General features: G+C 43.0%; 1 protein-coding gene across 3 annotated transcripts in view; it reads left to right on the forward strand.

Annotated features, from left to right (window-relative positions):
- The window catches only part of CTTNBP2NL (CTTNBP2 N-terminal like), a 50,831-nt gene extending 43,877 nt beyond the window's left edge, over nt 1–6,954 (forward strand). For all 3 annotated transcript variants that reach the window (XM_045546803.1, XM_045546804.1, XM_045546805.1), the window contains 2 exons: nt 3,256–3,363; nt 4,523–6,954. In XM_045546803.1, the coding sequence (XP_045402759.1) occupies nt 3,256–3,363; nt 4,523–6,004 (1,590 nt within the window). In that variant the 3' untranslated portion in view covers nt 6,005–6,954. The remainder of the gene's footprint in view (nt 1–3,255; nt 3,364–4,522) is intronic.
- The last annotated feature ends 13,844 nt before the right edge of the window (nt 6,955–20,798 follow it).

Genomic DNA, 20,798 nt, shown 5'->3' on the forward strand with positions numbered 1-20,798 from the left:
GCTTAAATCACATCTGATAAATTGCCTAAGCTCTGGGTCTTGCCTATGATCTTTTCTTTCCCTTCACAGAGTCCAAATAAAAGGCCAGATTAGAGCATCCTAACCGTGAATGGGCCTCAGGTCTTCCATGACCCTCCAGAAAATATATAGAATGACAGAAGTTTATGCATTTTTCCATTGAGTTAATCAAATTCTCAGAGTCTACCAAGACCCAAGAAAGTTTAACCTCTGGTCTAGAATGAAGTAATCTGAAAACATTTATGCTCCAATTTAAAAGCTGTCAGTGGGCCTGACCTGGTGGCTCACACCTATGCTCCTAGCACTTTGGGAGGCTGAGGTGGGAAGATCGCTTCAGGCCATGAGTTCAAGACCAGCCTGAGCAAGCCCAAGACTCCATCCCTACAAAAAATAGAAAAATTAGACCCATGTGGTGGTGTGCACCTATAGTCCCAGCTACTCAGGAGGCTGAGGCAGGAGGATCTCTTGAGCCCAGGAGTTTGAGGTTGCTGTGAGCTGTGATGACGCCACTGTACTCTACCCCATGAGACAGAGCAATACTCTACCACAAAAAAATAAAATAAAAGGTGTCAATGGGTTGGAGTTAGTTGCCTAAATTGGGGGGACTAAGAAAATCTTCACAATATTCTTGTTTGATAGACAAGCTTTATTTCCTTCCTTTATTTCCTTCATTACTTCATACATGAGGTAATTGAGTTGTGTTAGAGGGGCGAGCTAGCTTTCAAGCTCATGAAAAGTGTAGTGTTGGGACAATTTCTGGCTCTACGTGACTGGAGTGAAAAGTATGTTAAAAATAATTCAAAATGTCTTAACATTATATTTCAATGTAAAATGTTTTAAGTGAGTATTAAATTTTTGAAACTCAGTGCTTATCTATTCTAAGTGGTTTGTCAAAGTAGAATACTGACTTTGTTGAAATCAGACAGTACCAAGAAGCTTATAATTAGGGTGCTCATAGTCCCAGTTTATGCCTATCACACTGGCATAGTTGTTAACAATACCCCTTTTGACTCTCAGAAATGTTCTGGTTTAAATAGTAAATTACATGGTTATTCTGCTTATAATGAAAAATAGAGTTCCCTAGTCTACCTCTTTCCATTCCCCATTTTCCCCAATATTCAGAAGCAACCACTTTTAGCCATTTATTTTGGTAGATAATCTCCATATTTCTAAATAATATACTGCTCTCTCTTCCTTTATCAATTTTAGATGTTTATATTATTTTGATGGGTACAAATTTAATTATCTTACACCCTACTTCCCTTTCCTCTCCTTACCCCTTACCATCTTCCCCAAACAAATTTCAGTCCTCTTTTCTCACATCTATTCTCCATTATATCTGGTTTTCCCAAATCCTGAGCCTGTCACATTCTATTTCTTCAGAGGATAAGCATCTGGCATATGCCTAGGCAGTAGATGCCTGGCTGCTAATATTCTATGTGGAGTAATCAGGGTGAGGAGACAAATAATTCTTCTGAAAGTAGAGACTTTGAGTCGGTCCTCCTGTTTTCTATCCTACATCTAACCTCTTGTCTGCAATGCCTGCCACTTGCAGGTTCCATCTCTTTGGGGCCCTGCAGGGCAAAACAGCTTCTTCCCTCATCCCAAAGGAGTTACCACTCCTCCAGCCTCATTCCTTTTTCAAAATGTTATTAAAATTTCTTATCTGCTAAAGTCTCTCTCTTTGTGGGTTTTTAGTCTTTTCATTCCATTTCTCTAATTTTAGAGGGCTCTCAAAACAGAGATGACTTATCACGTTTAGCCAAAAGCCTTTCTATTAAATTGAAAAATTAGATTTTTTTTAAACCAGAAGTCCATCAAACCATTTTCGTGGGTTGTTTTGTTTGTTTTCTTTTGTTTTAGAGACAGAATTTTGCTCTGTGGTCCAGGCTGGAGTACAATGGCAAGATCATAGCTCACTGTAACCTCCAACTCCTGGGCTCAAGCTATCCTTCTGCCTCAGAGGCCTCCCAAGGTGGCTAGGAATACAGGTGCACCACTGCATGTGGCTCATTTTTACTTTTAAAGGGGGATTTCATGTCCCAGAAAATTTTCTGTCTCCATTCATTAAAATTGTCAGTGAGGAGCAATAGTGAGAAATGGCCATTGGGATGACAGTGCTCTACCCTGGGGGTCTGGGCTAAGGCACCTTTAAAGCATGAGCAGAAGCTACTAAGGATTCCATTGTCACTCAGAATATTTTGCATTTCTAGGCAGAATTATGTGGAAAATGTCTCATTAAATTTGTATTCTCTTTAAAATTGGGCTTAATACTTTGGTACCGGGATAAGTGGAATATGGGTAGGCAGGTTAATTAAAAGGCCTTTGTGAGCTGGGCACAATGGCTCGCTCACGCCTGTAATCTCAGCACTTTGAGAGACCAAGGTGGGAGGATTGCTTGAGGCCAGGAATTTGAGACCAACCTGAGCAACATATTAAGACTCCATTTCTGCAAATAATATTAAAAAAACAGCCAGGCATGCTGCTGTGTGCCTGTAATCCCAGCTACTCAGGAGGCTGAGGCAAGAGGATCACTTGAGTCCAGGAGTTCAAGGCCACAATAAGCTATGATTGTACCACTTCAGCCTGGGCCACAGAGGAGACCCCATCCCTTTAAAAAAAAGTTGGGACGGGGGGGGGGGGCTTGTAAAAAATATCCATTTATGATCTCTATTATTGAGGCTTTTTACATGTAGGATAAAGTCAGGAGACTGTTTTTGCCTCTTATCTACCTATATAAAATGCATATTTTAATTAAACACAGCACAGTTAGGATGTGACCTATCTGAAATGTTTGATTCCAGGCTTCCCCTTTGGTGCCTTCCTGTAGTGATTTGAGCATTGAGAGAACCTCAGCTTTCAGCTTTCTGTGATCCTGTCTTGCTTCTTCACCTACACTGGCCCTTAGTCATACCAAACTGCCTCCAGTTTTCTGGACTTTTTATTAATTCTCTGAAACCTCTTCAACTCCTGCAGCTAATTAGTTGCTGTCTTCTATTTACATGCCATTCTGCACATACTTCAAGTAAAGCAAATATCTAATTTTCTAGCACATAGTTTTCATGTCTTTCACTTTACCATGCTCCTTTATGGCCATGGCTGGGTTTGATTGATTGATTGATTGATTGATTTAATCCTTCTCTGAAACTATCTTAGGTACTTAGGCACTTAGTATTAGTTGTGTTATAAGTATGATTCCTTGATATTTGGAAATGAATTTTTTAAAATTCTTTAAAGGTGATCCTAGACCTTGAGGAAGAAAGGCAAAGGCATGCACAGGATACAGCTGACGGAGATGATGTCACCTACATGCTAGAGAAAGAGAGAGAGAGGCTGACTCAACAGGTAATTAAGGTGGAGGGATTCACAGCAGCATTTACCTAGAATAGCATTTCTCAAAGATTATTCTGCAGATGCGAATTGGTGTTGCTCAAAAAAAGGACTTCATGGCTAAATAAGTCTGGGAACTACTGGATTAAACAATTTAATCCAGTATAAACAAAATTAAACAGGTTTCTAACTTTAAATCTGTTAGAATCTTCAGTATGCAAAATTATATTGTGAGTCTTCAAGAACAAGATAGGGTATTCTGTGTTTAGCAGATCTATGTTTTCATAAAATCTTTTTTTGACACAGATCACTCACTCTAGGATTATTGTTCCATAGAATACACTTTGGGAAATGCTAACTTAGAGCTGTAGCTCTCAAATGTTTTTTGACTTAGGACCCCCAGTAAGAAATACATTTTATATCACAGCCCAGTATATGTAGACACATACGCACATGCCTGAAACAAAATCTCATGAATGATACATAATGATACATAACCCTTACTGCCTATAGTACACATTGATGTTTTCTATGTTGTTTTTTTTTTTTTTTATTCTGGTCATGGCTCACCAAGTTGGTTTCCCCATCCATTAATGGTTCTTGGTGTTTGGAAACCACTGACTAAAAGAGTTCCTCAGCTCTTTCCCTCTAGCTCAGAGTCTCTGTGCCTTAAATAGGGTTGAGAGGACAAGTAGAACAGACTACATTTATGTAAAAAGTATGATTCAAATGCAACTATTTATGTTTGTTTTTAAAACCAGAGAAAATTATTACTGAAACTGCAAAGGGTTTTTTTCCAAAGCATTTATCACAAAATCTGGTGTATGTTGCTTTCTGTTATCTGTTTTGATTGATTCTAATGCTTTATACTCTCTACATACCTAAAATACAATGACACATCATATTCCCACTGATAATCCTGAGACAGTGCAAGAGCTAGAGGTGTTTCCTAAATCATCAAAGAAAGATTAAATCATGTGTGCGTTTTCTTTGTATTAGGTGTTCTAATACTTCAGAAATACTTGATCTAAGCACCATGGCATACATGTTAATCCTATATACCAAGGAACAGCTAAGCAGGACACTCTATTTGATCATAGTTTTTCAGTATATCTCTTTGTTTTCTTACTCTAATCAAGATGTGTGGTGGCATTTTTTTTGTTTTTTGTTTTAGTTGGAATTTGAAAAGTCCCAAGTGAAAAAGTTTGAAAAAGAACAGAAGAAGCTCTCTAGCCAGCTGGAAGAGGAGCGCTCCCGCCACAAGCAGCTCTCATCCATGCTGGTGCTTGAGTGCAAGAAAGCCACCAGCAAGGCAGCTGAGGAGGGGCAGAAAGCAGGGGAACTGAGCCTGAAATTGGAGAAGGAGAAGAGCCGGGTGAGTAAACTGGAGGAGGAGCTGGCAGCTGAGAGAAAGCGAGGCTTGCAGACTGAGGCCCAGGTGGAGAAGCAGTTGTCTGAGTTTGACATCGAAAGGGAACAACTGAGAGCAAAACTGAACCGAGAAGAGAACCGGACCAAAACTCTGAAAGAAGAAATGGAAAGTTTGAAAAAGATAGTGAAGGACCTAGAGGCTTCCCATCAGCACAGTAGCCCTGATGAGCAACTAAAGAAAACAGTAACCATGTCCAAAGGCACAGCAACTGAGCCTCTCATGCTAGTGTCTGCATTTTGCCAAACCGAGAGTTTTCAGGCAGAAAGAACCCATGGGAGCCACATAGCTAAGATGACAAACACTGGGCTGCCTGGCCCCACCACTCCTACTTCCTCTTATGCAAAAACCAATGGCCATTGTGAACCGGAGATACAAACTACCAGGGAGCTGACTGTAGGCAACAGTGTAGAAAACCAAGTGCCTCCACGGGAGAAATCTGTGGCATTGGTCCAAGAGAAACCAGTGGAGAATGGTGGGTGTCCTGTGGGAATTGAGACTACAGTCCCAATGCCCAGTCACCTCCCTTCCAGTGGGAGCTCGCTGTCTCCCAGCAGCACAGCCTCCTCCTCTCTAACATCCTCTCCTTGCTCTTCACCAGTATTAACTAAGCGTTTATTGGGGTCATCAGCTAGCAGCCCCAGCTACCAGTCATCCTACCAAGTGGGGATCAACCAGCGGTTCCACGCAGCTCGGCACAAGTTTCAGTCCCAAGCGGATCAGGACCAGCAAGCCAGTGGTCTCCAGAGTCCTCCGTCCAGGGACCTGTCTCCCACCCTCATAGACAACTCTGCCGCCAAGCAGCTGGCCCGAAACACAGTCACTCAGGTGCTCTCCAGATTCACTAGCCAACAAGGACCAATCAAGCCGGTCTCTCCCAACAGCTCTCCCTTTGGCACAGACTACCGAAATCTGGCCAACGCTGCCAATCCAAGAGGTGACACCAGCCATTCACCTACTCCAGGGAAAGTGTCCAGTCCTCTGAGCCCCCTGTCTCCAGGGATCAAGTCCCCTACCATCCCCAGAGCTGAGAGAGGAAACCCTCCACCTATCCCACCCAAGAAACCTGGCCTCACCCCCTCTCCATCTGCTACCACTCCACTGACCAAACTTCATTCCCAAGCATCCTCTTTGACCGCCACAGAAGACCTTGCCGGCAGCTGCTCTTCTAATGCTGTCGTAGCCAATGGCAAGGATGTCGAGATACTTCTGCCTACCAGCAGCTAGTCCCTAGGAGGGAGTCTCCACATTTGACATTCCATCAGATTCCGTCCAAAAGCTCAGAGTCAGACTGTTGAGTCAGATTATGTTATTTATTTTGATAGTAGCTGAACCCATCTGTATAATACATTTAGCGTATTTCACCTTTTTGTATTTTTTTAAGTAGGAACTGAGTAGTTTGGATTTTTATGGCTCACATCTTTGTACTGAAGCTATAATCAAAGGGCACCTCAAAGACATCTCAAGCTCAGCAGTCACCGTCATGTTGTGATAGAGAAAGCCAACTGAATACCAGGTGGTGATTTGCTGTCTATTTTGGGACTAGAATCACTCAACACTCATTTTGAATTATGCAGAAGTGGTTCATGCAGATTTTTATTCCAGATGAATATGTTTTAAAAGTGCCTGATATATGACTGCCATATGAATGTGATTCTGCAGCGAAAACACAAAATGGATCATTTAATTGCAAAATGAGATCCTCTGTGAATTCTGAATGTTAAAAAACCAACACTGCTTTTAATCCTCTTTTACTGTTTTTAATGCAAGCTTTGTGTTCTGAAACAAGGCTGCATAAGTAGAATGGGAGTCCTAAAGGTGAGTGTGAACTCACCACAAAGCTGAGCTTTATAGAGTGCTTGAGAAACCCTCGTGAGCACTAAGCACTTGGGGTGCTGATTTTCTTGTCCTTTTGAAAAATTAAGTCACTCCAAGTTTCCTGCATAAAGTCTTGAATAGAAAGAAATCACATCTCCATTTAAAAAGTGTCTTTCAAGCATCTACTGTCGTGTAAGGAACTTCTGATTCTGATTGCTATTACTTGAATAGGAAATGGTTATTCATTCTGTATAAAAGTTTTGCAACAGAATGAAATCTTTACTCTGTAATCAAAAAGCAATAACTTAAAATTTACTCTCTTTGTAATATTATAAGTCAGAATTATACATGTTTTACCAGATTGTTACATTTATACTCCCAGCTGCCAGCACTTGGTGTCTGTATCTGTGGAACCAAATTAACTTTTGCTAAATGGAAGTATACATATATCTGTATAGATACATACCCCTTTACATGTTTAATATACACACACTTACATAAATATTAGTGTAATGATATCTTTGATGTTTGCAATATAGCATAAAGGACAAGTAGAATTGCACATTAAGATTACCTACCAATAAGAAAAAAAAGTAAAAAACGAATAAGATAGCCTACCAAAAGCAACTAGATGTGGCTGGGACCCAATCAAAGGAGGAATCTTTTTCACAGGGAAGTGGGGAAATTGCAAGGTATTCAACATCATAAAAGGACAGAGAAACTAGCCCCATGTCACAAAACTCAACTTGAGTGAGTCATAAAAATGAGTGAAACAGGCCATTCACTCAAGTGTATAAAACAGCTAGGAGTAGTGGCAAACTAAGTTCCCAAGCCCCATTTAAAAGGGGCACCTCAGTGAATGTGATGGCTCACCCCTGTAATCCCAGCACTGTGGGAGGCCGAGGTGGGAGGATTGTTTGAACCCAGGAGTTCAAGACCAACCTGGACAACATAGCAAGACCCCATCTCTACAAAACATTTAAAAATTACACAGGTGTGGTGGCGTGCCCCTGTAGTCCCTAGCTACTCAGGAGACTGAAGCGAGAAGATCACTTGAGCCCCAGGAGTTCATGGCTGCAATAAGCTACAATATGATGATACCACTGCCCTCCAGCCTGGGTGACAAAGTGAGGTCCTGTCCCTAAAAACTAATAAAAGGGGCACCTCGTTCAACACCAGCTGTTTGCTGCTGTGCAAGGATACTAGACCAAGGTTACCAGCTCCTTAAATTTTTATGAAATCCAAATTTTCATGAGAAACATTTTGATTTTTGAATATCAGGAACTGATTTTAAAAATGTTTGAACACTGCTGGTTAAACAAACACTTTTGCAGCTGCATTTACCTTGCAAGCTCCTAAGTTGAACCTCTTTCATTCTAGAAATTTGTCATTTCTGTAATAGCAAGTTTGTTTGGACAGAAACCTCCAAACTTTCCAACTATGTAGGCTAGTATAACTGGCAAAGTCCATAGACTATAATGACTATCCTCCTCTTCCAAACAGGACTGTCCACAACATAGCTCAGTGTATGATTTTATGTCCACAAGGAAGGAGAGGTGTCCTCAAATACATTCTCCTAGCCAGCATCTATCCAGCAGCCTCTGACCTCCTGCTCTAATTTAAATCTATTTCCTTTTCATCCAATGTGAGTTGGTGGGGAAAGGGGAGGTGTAAATCACAGTGGAGTATACTGGTGACACCCACAGCTCGTGGTTTGATCAAGGCAACTACATCAAAAATTCAATGCTACGAATGCCCAGGATGTCTATCAAAATGATGTAGGAGGTATTTTAAACTGTCCAAAGCAATCGTGCATTGAACTTTATTCCCATGCATAGCCAAAATGAACAGTGATAAAACAGCTAACCTTTCAGGAGAGGGGGCTACAGTGCCAGAGTGTTATTATCTCTCTTGCTTTACATGGTAATCTTAAAAGGTGCATTGTGCTCTTCCTTTGTTTGGGGATAGATATATATATAGAAAGAGAGATACTATAAGGAAGTTTATTTCTTAGGAAATGCACTGAATAACGTATTTCTTTTACAGTGTAATATGGGGGTGGGGATATGTAAAAGAAATGTGTATTTTTGCTAGTTGCCTATCTTCTGAGGTAAATAAGCACAATCCTCCAATGGATCCAATAATCCAGTTATTAATAGATATTATAGATTAGGATTTAAGTTTGCTGTAGATTGTGTGTGTGTGTGCTAAGTCAAAAATCCATGATTCACAATTTTGGTATTAACCCATGTTGCAAAAGCTATGTTACTGGTCAACAGATTGTAATGATGTGCAACAATATAACACAAGCATTAACGAGTCATTAACATTTGTAAAGCCAAATATACCGTGCAGAAGTCTCCAGACATTTTTATAGCAAACAACATTAAAACAAGTTAAATCTGAGGGAAAAATAGGTCTTGTTTGTACAAAGTGAAAAATGTTGCACAATTTGGGCGTATTTTGTTGGAGGAGTGGGTGGCATAGAGGGAACACTTGATCGTGGCTTTGAAAAACCATATAAAGTCAATGACCCATCTAGATTAGACCCCATGAGGAACTAGGACACTGGTTTTCTTTAGGATCTTTGAGCTGGAAAAAGCCTTTACAATAATCCAGTCTGTAATTTTGAAACCATTTGGTGGTTCTGGAACTTTTGAGAATCTTAAAGAAGGTATAGACTCTATCCCCAGAAAAATGGATATGCCTATATGCAAAATTTGGTTGATGGCTTCACAGGTCGAGAGACCCTGCAGCCATCCATGACTCGCGCTCCAGCTGCAGAAAGTCTGATCTTGTCCTGCCCTCTCATTTTACAAATGACTAATGCATCCCTTGTTTCCTAGTACAGTGCCCTTGCGGCTGCCCTTTTAGCAAATGCTAGTTGTAGCCAGACAAAAAGCACTTGAAAATCCTTTGAAGTACAAAAGATGTTCAAACAGTGTGGATGTTTACATATCTTAAGCTTCCAGCATTTAAGCCAATTAATGATCATTTCAGCTAACATTAGCTGTATCCATTTTCCCATAACAGCCTGTCAACAATGCCGCCTTGTCAATCTGTGTGCACACGCACAACTGTGTGTGTGCGCATGCGTGTCTAAATTCATACAGAGCACTTCTGATGCTTAGTCCTTGACAGAACTTCAAATGTCTTTTGCAATGTTGGCGTCAAAATAGGATGTGTTTTCCTAACAATGAGTCAGAGGTGGGCAGTGAACATAGTTCTACCAGAGTAATTTTTAATTTAGTTGCTATGAAACTAGTTAAGAAAACTTGAGAGCCTATCTACCCATCTATTTGCATGGGAGTGGCCAATTCTTTAGTAAAAGCAAAGGAGGAGAAAGGAGACTAGGGTATTGGTTCTCAAACTTTATTGTGCTTTAATATAACCAGGGAAACCTCAAAATAAGGATTCTTGGGGATTGGGCTTAGAGGTCTGGCTGATGCAGGTAGTTTGAGGCTCACATTTTGAGCAATAGTGCTTCATAGCCCTCACCTGTTCTTCCATAACAACTTCTTTGCATCTGACCTAAGGAGATGTCTGTCTTAAGCTCCTGCAACTGGTTTGCCAGAATATCAGTGATATTCAGAGTCCAGAGTGTGCTTGAGTACCAGACACCATGCTAATGATTTCACATACATGTTACTTTCCTAATACTCGAAAGGGTGCTGTGAGATAATACTATACCCAGTGTAGTTGAGGACCAGAAATTTGTACAAGGCCCCTTAATAAGTGACAGCCAGGACTCAACCTGTAGAGCTTTTCTCTTTTACTACCAGTGTTTCCCAAATGGGAACTCCGGGGGTGGGGGCTCTTGTTACACATACAGATTCCCAGGCCCATCCGCTGGTGATTCTGACTCAGTAGGACAAGCTGGGGCTCTAGATAAGTGCCTTGGGCGATTCTTTTAAGATAGAGGAAGTTTAGAAAATCCTGAGGGCACCCTACTGCTCCACCACCACCCCAGGAGTAGATTATAAGACCCATTGCCAACAGAACAAAAACAAAACAGCCTTCTTAATTCCCCTCAAATAACACGTTTCTTAAGTATATAAGATGAACCAGAAACCAAGCTATTAAATAGCTATTAAGGAAGATACAAGTCTAAACCTGTTCCTTGCCCTCAGAGTACTCTCAATCTAGTTGGGGAAGCAAAACATTAACAACTAAGTTATGTAATGATTCCAGAGACATGTTTGATAGAATAATGCAAGTGAGTTTAAGAAACCATAGGGCGGCGTTCCTGAAGGTGGTCCCTGGCAAAAGCACTGGTAGCTCAGGTGACAAAGGTCTTTGTGGGCAGGAAAAAGTTAACTGGAAAAGGAGTAAATGTCTTTTCTCCTCTCTCCAAAGCATTATTTACCTGAGTTTTACAGTATCTCCCTGTTTGCTTTATGTTTTTCTTCGCTTGTCTTGATTCTAGGATTAGGTCAGTGACCCAGGCCCAAGAAGTCCCCAAGAGTTGAGTCCTGTGTCAGGGAGACTGACACCCCTGTGTGGTTTTTGAAAGGGCTGGGGCTGGTCTAAGAATGAGCTTCCAGGCAGCACACTCTGCAAAACATTCTCTGATAACTTGTAGGGAAAACCTAGGAACATGCAAAAGACAGGTTCAAAAAGGACCTGCTTGCCAAAATACCACATTACCCATAAATGTCCTCTCCTACCCATTGCCCTTCTTCGCACCCTGTAAATCTCTACGAGCAAATGAGAAAAATGCAAATGAAGTTTTGAAAAGAATCAGTGAGCCTCTGGAACACTTGCAGGGGTGTTGCTTTTAGACTGGAGGTGCACGGGGAGTAGTCTGGCTCAGTACACACCACTGTGAAATGGTTGACTCTCAGAAATTACTGGGAAGTGTCAAAACAAGACTGGCTTTATCCTTGGGGAGTCACCCACTTACTCTGACAAGAATCCTACTCAGTGTAACTCAATGTGATAGACACTAAGATATGCCATGTAGGCAGCCCTTCCAGAATGAAGGATTTATTTCTCTAGGTGCAGGGAATGCTGACAATAAATGGCCCTCAGCTATAACCCTTTATAGGAATTGCCTTAACTAAAAATAAATTTGACTAAGGTCACATCTCCTTCCATGGGCAAATCATACCCAAAGACTGATTGATGTAGAAGTTTATACTGGCCCCCTTGTCCCAAATTGGGAGGACTCTGAAGGGTCATCCCAGCTACAAAACCCCCTGTAGGATTGGCTGAGACCTTTATTAAGACTGCAAATCGCAGCACCACTTTGCCCAATCCTGCTACTTCTCACTTCACTCCATAGGTGTGGATCCCAAAGGCACTCCCAAGTAAGCCGCCTGCACCCTGATCTCTATCTGAAAGTCTACTCTGTTCCTTTTGGTCATGATTAAGTCCTCTAAATAAGGAATACGCATTTTCTGAGTATTTATATGGTACCAAGCTCTCAAATCAGGTATTTTACACGTTACTTCATTTAATCAACACAACTACTAAAAGAGGTGGATTATCCCTGCTTGATAGATAAGGTGACTAAGTCCTGTTGAGACAGTCAGTTGCTCAAGATCCTGCAGCAGAACAGGGCTGAGGTTCAGTGTCACAGCTGGGACTCAAACCCTCTTCTGTTTGGCTTCCAAGTCCACTCTCCTTCCACTGGCCACACTGCAGCCTCAAAACAGTAATGCTGTGTTTGGGGAGTTTAGGATATTAGCTTATTGTCAGTCAAATACCTACATATAAACTCACTGGTTAGCTAGCTAGCTTCTGAGACCTTTGACTGAAGCGACTGGGTTTTGGTATGGAGACAGAAGGCTGATTTGCCTGCACACAGGGAGTCGTCAAGGGTTAGAGCTACAGGGAAGCTTAGAGACCCTTGATTGTAGCTCCTCACCTTCCAGATGAGAACAAGCCCCAGAAAGGCCAGGTGACCCGCCCCGGTGTAATGTCTAGTTCACAGCAGAGCCCAGACTGTCAAGTCAGTCTGGCGCCCTCATTCCGCCTCAGCAGACTGCTCCTCCCTGAGCCGACCTGAAGCCGCAATTCTAGCCCAGCCCTGGCTGCTCCCAGGGGCACGCTTTCCCTCTCTCACCTGCTTCTGCACAATGTCTGGTTTTGAGCTGGTTCACCTGGGCTGCCCCGTATTCCAGGCCTTGCCCTCCGCCTAGGCCCGGGGCTGCCTGCCACGCTTGTTGCCACAAAAATCCTGTCCTCATCTCTCTGAACAGGTTTGACAGCTGGGATGAGAGTGGGAGTGGGGCGGATGCGGTGGAGCTTCTCCTCCCAGGCTGTGCCTCCGTTTTCTAGCATCAGCCTTGGGAAGCACTTACTCAAAAGGAGTCTTGTTTCTCAGGTGTGGACAAGAAGCCACTGAAGCCATGAGCATCTCTCCCTTCCATCCTCATGACTAACTTGCCACACCTGCCTGTGGAGGAGGCCGCCCCTGTCCTAGTCCTCCCTCCCCACCTGAGCTGAAACGCACAGCTGCCCCAAGAGCGGCCCTGTGCATTCTCAAAAGATTTATCCATCTCCCGTCTCTTTAGGGCCCACCCTCCCACTCCTCCTGTCCCCAGCCCACCCCAACCCCAGTCAAAGCCTTCCAGAACCGTTTGTGCCTCAGAACAGACTCGATGTCCTCAGGAAGACCTTGATCCAAAGGGACTTGGGGGGGTGGGGCGGTTTGGGGGTGGTGACCAAAGCACACACAGGCCCCTTTTTCATCCCTAGCATGTTTTCCCCCTCCTGAGTCCTGGTGAGTCAGCGCCACAGGGCCACACACAAGGCTTCTATTCAGGGCTCCTTTTCCTTCTGCTCTAACTCGGATCTTGGCATCTCCCACTCCCTCATTCTCTATGTGGGCCTTATTCTCGCCATGGGAAAGCTCTGCTCCCTGCCCTGTGCCTGCTCACGTTCCCCAACACACACACCCCAACACACACACACACACACACACACACACACACACACGCTGTGCCCGCCCTTCATTTATTCACCATATAGTTAGTAAGTACCAACTCTGTGCCAAGCATTATGCTAAGGGCTGGAATTTACACACTGGTGGGGGAACAAGTCTTACAGAGGTGACATCTCAGGGTACGACAGGGCAGGGTACAGCAGGTTCCCCAAATGGGTGGTGCGGAACAGAGTCAGGAGAGCTGGAAGTCTGTGGGTCTAGAGACTTAGGAAGCACCAAAGTTAAATCAACCGAAGGGAGAAGGATATGGGTTTGCACCGATAGGGGCACACACACATTCTGTACACACAAGAAGTCTGGGCAAGAAAAGGAGTTAAGAACAAGAGCTTTGCCCTTCTCTGTAACCCCGGGCAAGTGAATCGACCTCTGCTGGCCTCCCTTTCGGCATCAGTAAAACGAAAATGCTATGCGAACCCTCCCCCCGGGGTTTTGTGACAATTAGCAGGGCTAAAGCAGGCCAGTGCCTCGCGCACGGTGGGCGCCCCGTGGACTCTCGCTCCCGTTGTTGAACGGCGCTGGGGCTGACGGGGCGGCGCCCACCTCGCGCGTCCCGTGTGGCTCCGACGCGAGCAACCGAGCAACGCGCCAGACGCCTCCTCCGGGCCGGCCGCCCCGCCCGCCTTCGGAAGCTGAACCGCTCGCGCCCCCTGGTGTTTCACGCGCCGGGACCGTCTCGAGGCCTTGCGCGCCCGCCTCCCCGGGGAAGGAGCGGGCCCCGCGCCCAGCCCCTCCCTGGTGCCCGTGTCCCGAGCGCAGCGGCCTGAAACTCTGAAACCGGCCCAGACGACGCGAAAGGGGAGAGAATAACAGAAATCACAGCATTGCCGTGAGCCTCAAATGAGCAAACTGAAGACTTACAACTAGTCCCTGGCAGGAGTAAGCACTCAAAACGTGATAGCTGGCCGGGCGCGGTGGCTCACGCCTGTAATCCTAGCACTCTGGGAGGCCGAGGCGGGAGGATCGCTCGAGGTCAGGAGTTCGAGACCAGCCTGAGCAAGAGCGAGACCCCGTCTCTACTAAAAATAGAAAGAAATTATATGGACAAAACAAAAAATATACGGAAAAAATTAGCCGGGCATGGTGGCGCATGCCTGTAGTCCCAGCTACTCGGGAGGTCGAGGCAGGAGGATCGCTTAAGCCCAGGAGTTTGAGGTTGCTGTGAGCTAGGCTGACACCATGGCACTCTAGCCCGGGCAACAGAGTGAGACTCTGTCTCAAAAAAAAAAAAAAAAAAAAAGTGCTAGTTATTAGTATTATGTGGCTCCTAGAACAGTAACTGACATATAGTAGATGCCCGATAACTGCTAAAGAGGGGCCAGGATGACTATCAATATTTATTTACTTATTCATTCATCCATTTAATTGTGCTTCAAAAATGTCTTGCTCTTTCTATACTGTTGATGCTGTAAAATACACAACGCTTGGCCAGGCACAGTGGCTCATGCCTGTAATTCTAGCACTTTGGGAGGCCGAGGCAGGAGGATGCTTGAGGCCAGGAGTTTGAGGCCAGCCTAGTCAAGTCCCCTGTCTCCACAAAAAATAGAAAAATTAGGCGCACCTACAGTCCCCGCTACTCGGGAGGCTGAGGCCAGAGGATCACTTGAGCCCAGGAATTTGAGGTTGCAGTGAGCTATGGTGACACCACGTATTCTAGCCCCGGGTGACAGAGGAAGACCTTGTCTCAAAAAAAAAAAAAAATACAAAATGCTTAATGAGCCAAGTAAATAAGCAAGAGTCAGCGCTCTGGGAGGAAAACAAAGAGATTTCATTCATTCAAACATCCATGCCACAGTTCCTACTAGGTTCCAGGCACTGATGTAGGCACTAGGATAGAGAAATGAATGTTAGAGTCCTTTAGGAGCTTTAGATGCTGGTAGGAGAGACAAATACGAAACATAGTGTTATGTGGACTATAATAAATACAGGAACAAGCTGTGGCTGTACAATTAATCGCCAGTAGAGTCAGGGAAGGTCTCACAGAGTAAGGGATACTTGCCCTGGCCTTGAAGGAGAGGCAGATGCTCCGGGTGAAGACGGCAATGAAGAGAATTCCAGGCAATGAGAACAGCATTTACAATGCACCAAGTTGCCAACAGGCATGGAGTTTCTGGTTAGCGGTCTGGGATGGGAGTGTGGATCTGGAGACGTAAGCATAACTGGACAGGGAAGGGCATGGTCTGCCCTGAGCTGAGGAGGCAGCATGAGCACAGGCACATTTACCATGAGCTAATGAAGTTTAAGCCTCAAGGCCTATCACCAGCATGGCCCCATCCAAAACCTGAAGGGCTCAAGTGATATGGACATAAAATTTGCAAAAGTAAGATACTTAAACTGCAATAAGTTAACACTCCTGTCTCTTTTCACTCTTTTTCCTACATCACACTTTCCCCTATGTTGGGTGGCCTTGGAGTGATGGTCACAAGCATTTTTGGAATTCAGCTGCAAGTTAGTTGAATGGGGGACTATTTTTTGACGGAAATATATTTATGTGGTTTGCAGTCACTTCTATGTATAGATGATAGCCATGCCAGTATAGGAACAGCTTCTAGGACTACTCCTATCAATCACTGTGCTGGGCCAGGCGCGGTGGCTCACACCTGTAATCCTAGCACTCTGGGAGGCTGAGGCTGCGGATCATTTGAGCTCAGGAGTTCGAAACCAGCCTGAGCAAGAGTGAGACCCTAAAAAATAGAAACAAATTAGCTGGACAACTAAAAATATATAGGAAAAATTAGCCAGGCCTGGTGGCACATGCCTGTAGTCCCAGCTACTTGAGAGGCTGAGGCAGAAGGATTGCTTGAGCCCAGGAGTTTGAGGTTGCTGTGAGCTAGGCTGACGCCATGGCACTCGAGCCAGGGTGACAGAGCAGGACCCTGTCTCAAAAAAAAAAAAAAAAAAAAAACGGCCAGGCGTGGTGGCTCACGCTTGTAATCCTACCACTCTGGGAGGCCAAGGTGGGTGGATTGCTCGAGATCAGGAGTTCGAGACCAGCCTGAGCAAGAGCGAGACCCCGTCTCTACTAAAAATAGAAAGAAATTATCTGGCCAATTAAAATATATATATATATAAAAAAAAAATTAGCCGGGCATGGTGGCGCATGCCTGTAGTCCCAGCTACTCAGGAGGCTGAGGCAGTAGGATCGCTTGAACCCAGGAGTTTGAGGTTGCTGTGAGCTAGGCTGACGCCACGGCACTCACTCTAGCCAAGGCAACAAAGTGACACTCTGTCTCAAAAAAAAAAAAATCACTGTGCTGCCTTACCTGACATAATGACATGAAGGAGCAGTGCCAAAGGCTGTATTCTATGAATATACCCTAAAGCACCTGGCACTAAAAGTAAAGTGGCAAGTGAAGGAGAAACAAGTTTTAAATGTGTGGATCCTGAACTGGTCTACAGAAAATTATTCTAGTTCTTAGATGTGTAAAATTATAAGTGGGGAGTTAATTTCTCATTAATTCCTAGCCAAAATAAAATTTCTCTCTTGTCAGGAAAATATTCAGTAATGCAATGTGCACAATTATAAATGCATCATACATATGAAGATGTAATCAGAGTATGGAGTCAAAAGATATATATATATATTTTTTTAATTTTAGAGAATTCTGCTTCTGACCAAGAGAGAATAACAGGGGTAGATTTATTCTTACACCTAAAAAACTAAACATTGAACAAAATATATTAAATAACAATTTCCAAGGCAATTGAATGTCATACAACAAAAGACAAAGATGGCAAACAAAGTGAGTCTTATGATTGCCCTAGCAGGAAGGAGGAATTCCGGTGCGTGATCCAGGTATGTGATCCAGATAGCACAGTTATCTCTTTGAGATGAAGCTGGGTGTCTTGGGAGGGAAGAGTATTGGAGACAAGAGAACTTCAGGAAGAGAGACCACCAGAAATCTTCAGAAGCTTCCCCTGGAATCTGTCAACTGAGTACTAATCAGCACACACATGAGGGAACCACTCAAGGCCAATGAGAAAACCACTCAAAAGGATTAGAAGGAATAGTAATAAGAACTTTCATGGAACTGGGAGTTGTTTCTGTTCTCTCTTAGCCCAAACTGAAAAATCTCATAATTTATAACACATACGTAGAATACTCAGAGAGTTTTATCTCTATAGTGGGCCAAAATAGGCCCTAGACTAAATGATGCTCTGTTCCCACCCAAACAAAGTTTAAAAGCAAGACTCAAAGGATCAAACTGTTTCTTAATAACTGCATCCCAGAAGAAAGCTCAAGAATATGTATAGGAAAACAAAAATACCCAGAATCCAAGTAAAATTCATAATGTCTGGCATCCAATCAAAAATTACCATGCAGGCAAAGAAGTAGAAAAATATGGCAAATAATTAAAAGAAAAATCAATCAATTGAAAATTACCCCAAAATAACACAATGATAGAAATAGTAGACAATTACATTAAAATAGCCATTATAACTGAACTCTATATGTTCAAGGAGATTGAGTTTGTTAATTAGAGACATGAAAAATGCAATAAAGACCCAAATCAAACTTCTAGAGATAAAAATTACAGTATTTGAATTTAAAAAATATTCCAAGGGATTAATAACAGATTACACACTGTAGAAGAAATGATTGTTAAACCTAAAGAAATAGCAATAAAAACCATCTATAATGAAACACAGAACACAAGAGTTTTTAAATGAACAAAACACCAGTGAGCTTTTGGATAAATTCAAGTGACCTCATATAAATTTAACTGGCAACCCTGAGGGAAAATCTTTGAACAAATAATAGCCAAGATTTTCCAAATTTGTTTCTCCTTTTCCTTCTCCCTCTTCTTCTTCTTCTTCTTTTTTTTTTTTTTTTAGAAAATTGATCTCACCATGTTGCTCATGCTGGTCTCAAGTGATGCTCCCGCCTCAGCCTCATGAGTAGCTGGGATTATAGGCATGAGCCACTGCACTCAGCTAGATTTTCCAAATTTGATGAAACTGATAAATACACACACATACACACACACACACACACACAATTGAAATGAACCCAAGGACAAGAAACATGAAGGAAACTACAAGAAACATCATAATCAAATTGCTTAAAACTAATCATAGAACACCTATAAAACAATCAGAGGAAAAAATGTTATTATATAAACATAAACAAAGATAAAAATAACAGCAGACTTCTCATTAGTAATGATACAATCCTGCAGGTAGTGGAGCAATAGCAGTAGAGTACTGAGGGGGAAAAAACTGTCAACCAAGAATTCTATATCCAATGAAAATACCTTTCAAAGACAAAGGCAAAATAAAGACTTTTCTCAAACATGCACAAGTTGAAAGGTTTCAGCATCAGTAGACCTGCAGCACAAGAGATATTAAAGAAAATAGTTTAGGCAAAAGGAAAATGATAGCAGAAATCTGGATCTGCACAAAGGATAAAGAGTATCAAAATAGTAGCCATTTGAATAAATATGAGAAATCATTTTTCTTGTTCTTTAAATCCATTTAAAAATTGATCACAATGTATTGTGAGATTTTTAACATATATAGAAATAAAATGTATGACAATAGCACAAAGGCTGAGAGGAGAAATGGAAATACACTGTTGTAAGTCAGTAGAACATCACATGAGAGTAAACCACAGTAAGTTAAAGATGTACACTATAAGCCCTAAAGCAACCACCAAAAACAACAACAAAAAAATCAAAACAAAGCCAATTAGCCAAAAAAGGAGATAAAAAGAGAACCATAAAAAATACTCAATCTGAAACAAAGAAAGGGAAAGAAGAGCAAATAACATATGATAGAAAAATAGCAAGATAGCACTTCCAAATAACCTGTGTCAAAGAAGAAATCAAAGGGGAAATTAGAAAATAATTTTGAACTGAATGAAAAGGAAAACACAACATATCAATATTTGTGGAACACATATAAAGCAGTATTTAGAGGGAAATTTGTAACACTAAATGCCTATGTTAAAAAGAAGAAATATTTGAAATCAATTAAGAAACTAGAAGTCCAGGCCAGGTGCAGTGGCTCATGCCTATAATCCTAGCATTCTGGGAGGCTGAGGTGGGAGGATCACTTGAAGCCAGGAGTGTAAGACCAGCCTGAGCAAGAGCAAGATCCTGTCTCTATGAAAAATAGAAAAATTAGCTGGATGTCGTGGTGTATGCTTGCAGTCCCTACTTGTGTGACTGAGGCAGGAGGGTCACTTGAGCCTAGGAGTTTGAGGTTGCAGGGAGCTATGATTATGCCACTGCATGCTAGCCTGGGCAACAGAGTGAGATTCTGTTTCAAAAAAAAAGAAAAGAAAAGAAAATAGAAGTCCTAGTGACATCACTGAGATGGTGGACTAGGAGGTCCCAGTGCTATTCCCCCTGACAAGAATAAGCAACTACATACCAACTGAAATAGGTCTGGGAGAGCTCTAGAGTATAATGAAAAACCTACAGCAAGTCAGAGGAGCACACAAACCAAAGATAGCCACATTTAAAAGTATAGAAAGTATTTTACCTATTTCACTCCATCCCCTAGTCCAGCACAGCTTGGGAGAAAGTGTGATCCCCTTGATGCAACATCCCCCTGTGGGAGAAATGGAGACCAGGGGGACCTCAGCAGCCCTCACAACCAGTACAAAATACCCACAACTTTTACCATCAAGGACCCCTGCAGTCTTCACCAATGCTGATCCCCAACTGATGTCTGTCTGGAGTCAATGCTGCTATGCACCCCTGGAGAAGGAGATGCTATGCTCCCAATTGCTGGGACCACCAACTACCCAGCCCACAACTGCATACATGCCCTGGACTCTGGAGCCAAGGTCATTCCATGCATGACCACACCTCTGACACTGGCACCACAACTGCAGTGGGCACACCTGTACTCAAGATCATAGAGCCATGGCTGCTCTATGTGCACCTGTGCATCAGATACTGGCACCACTGCCAACATGAGTGCATGTGCACCCTATGTCTGGTATGAAAAGGGATGCCCACAGCCATGAATTTACTTCATGGGGGAAAAAAAGAACTGGAAGAACCCAGCATCATTTGCCACCAAGGATTTAAACAGCTCTTGCTGCTGCCATGGACACCCACAGCTTTGACCACTGAGTATCTCAAAAGTCATTGGCCATGCTGACCTCATGTGATGGAGCTGCACAGGGACTATGCTGCTACACTTATCATGAAGCTAGAGCTGGCATTTCACCCTCCCGGAGCTAGAGCCACCACACCCCACTTAGATCACATCCTCAAATGCATTCATAAGTGAAGATCTTTCTCT

The sequence above is a fragment of the Lemur catta genome, chromosome 3 (genome assembly GCF_020740605.2).
Source record: "Lemur catta isolate mLemCat1 chromosome 3, mLemCat1.pri, whole genome shotgun sequence".
Lineage (NCBI taxonomy): Eukaryota > Metazoa > Chordata > Mammalia > Primates > Lemuridae > Lemur > Lemur catta.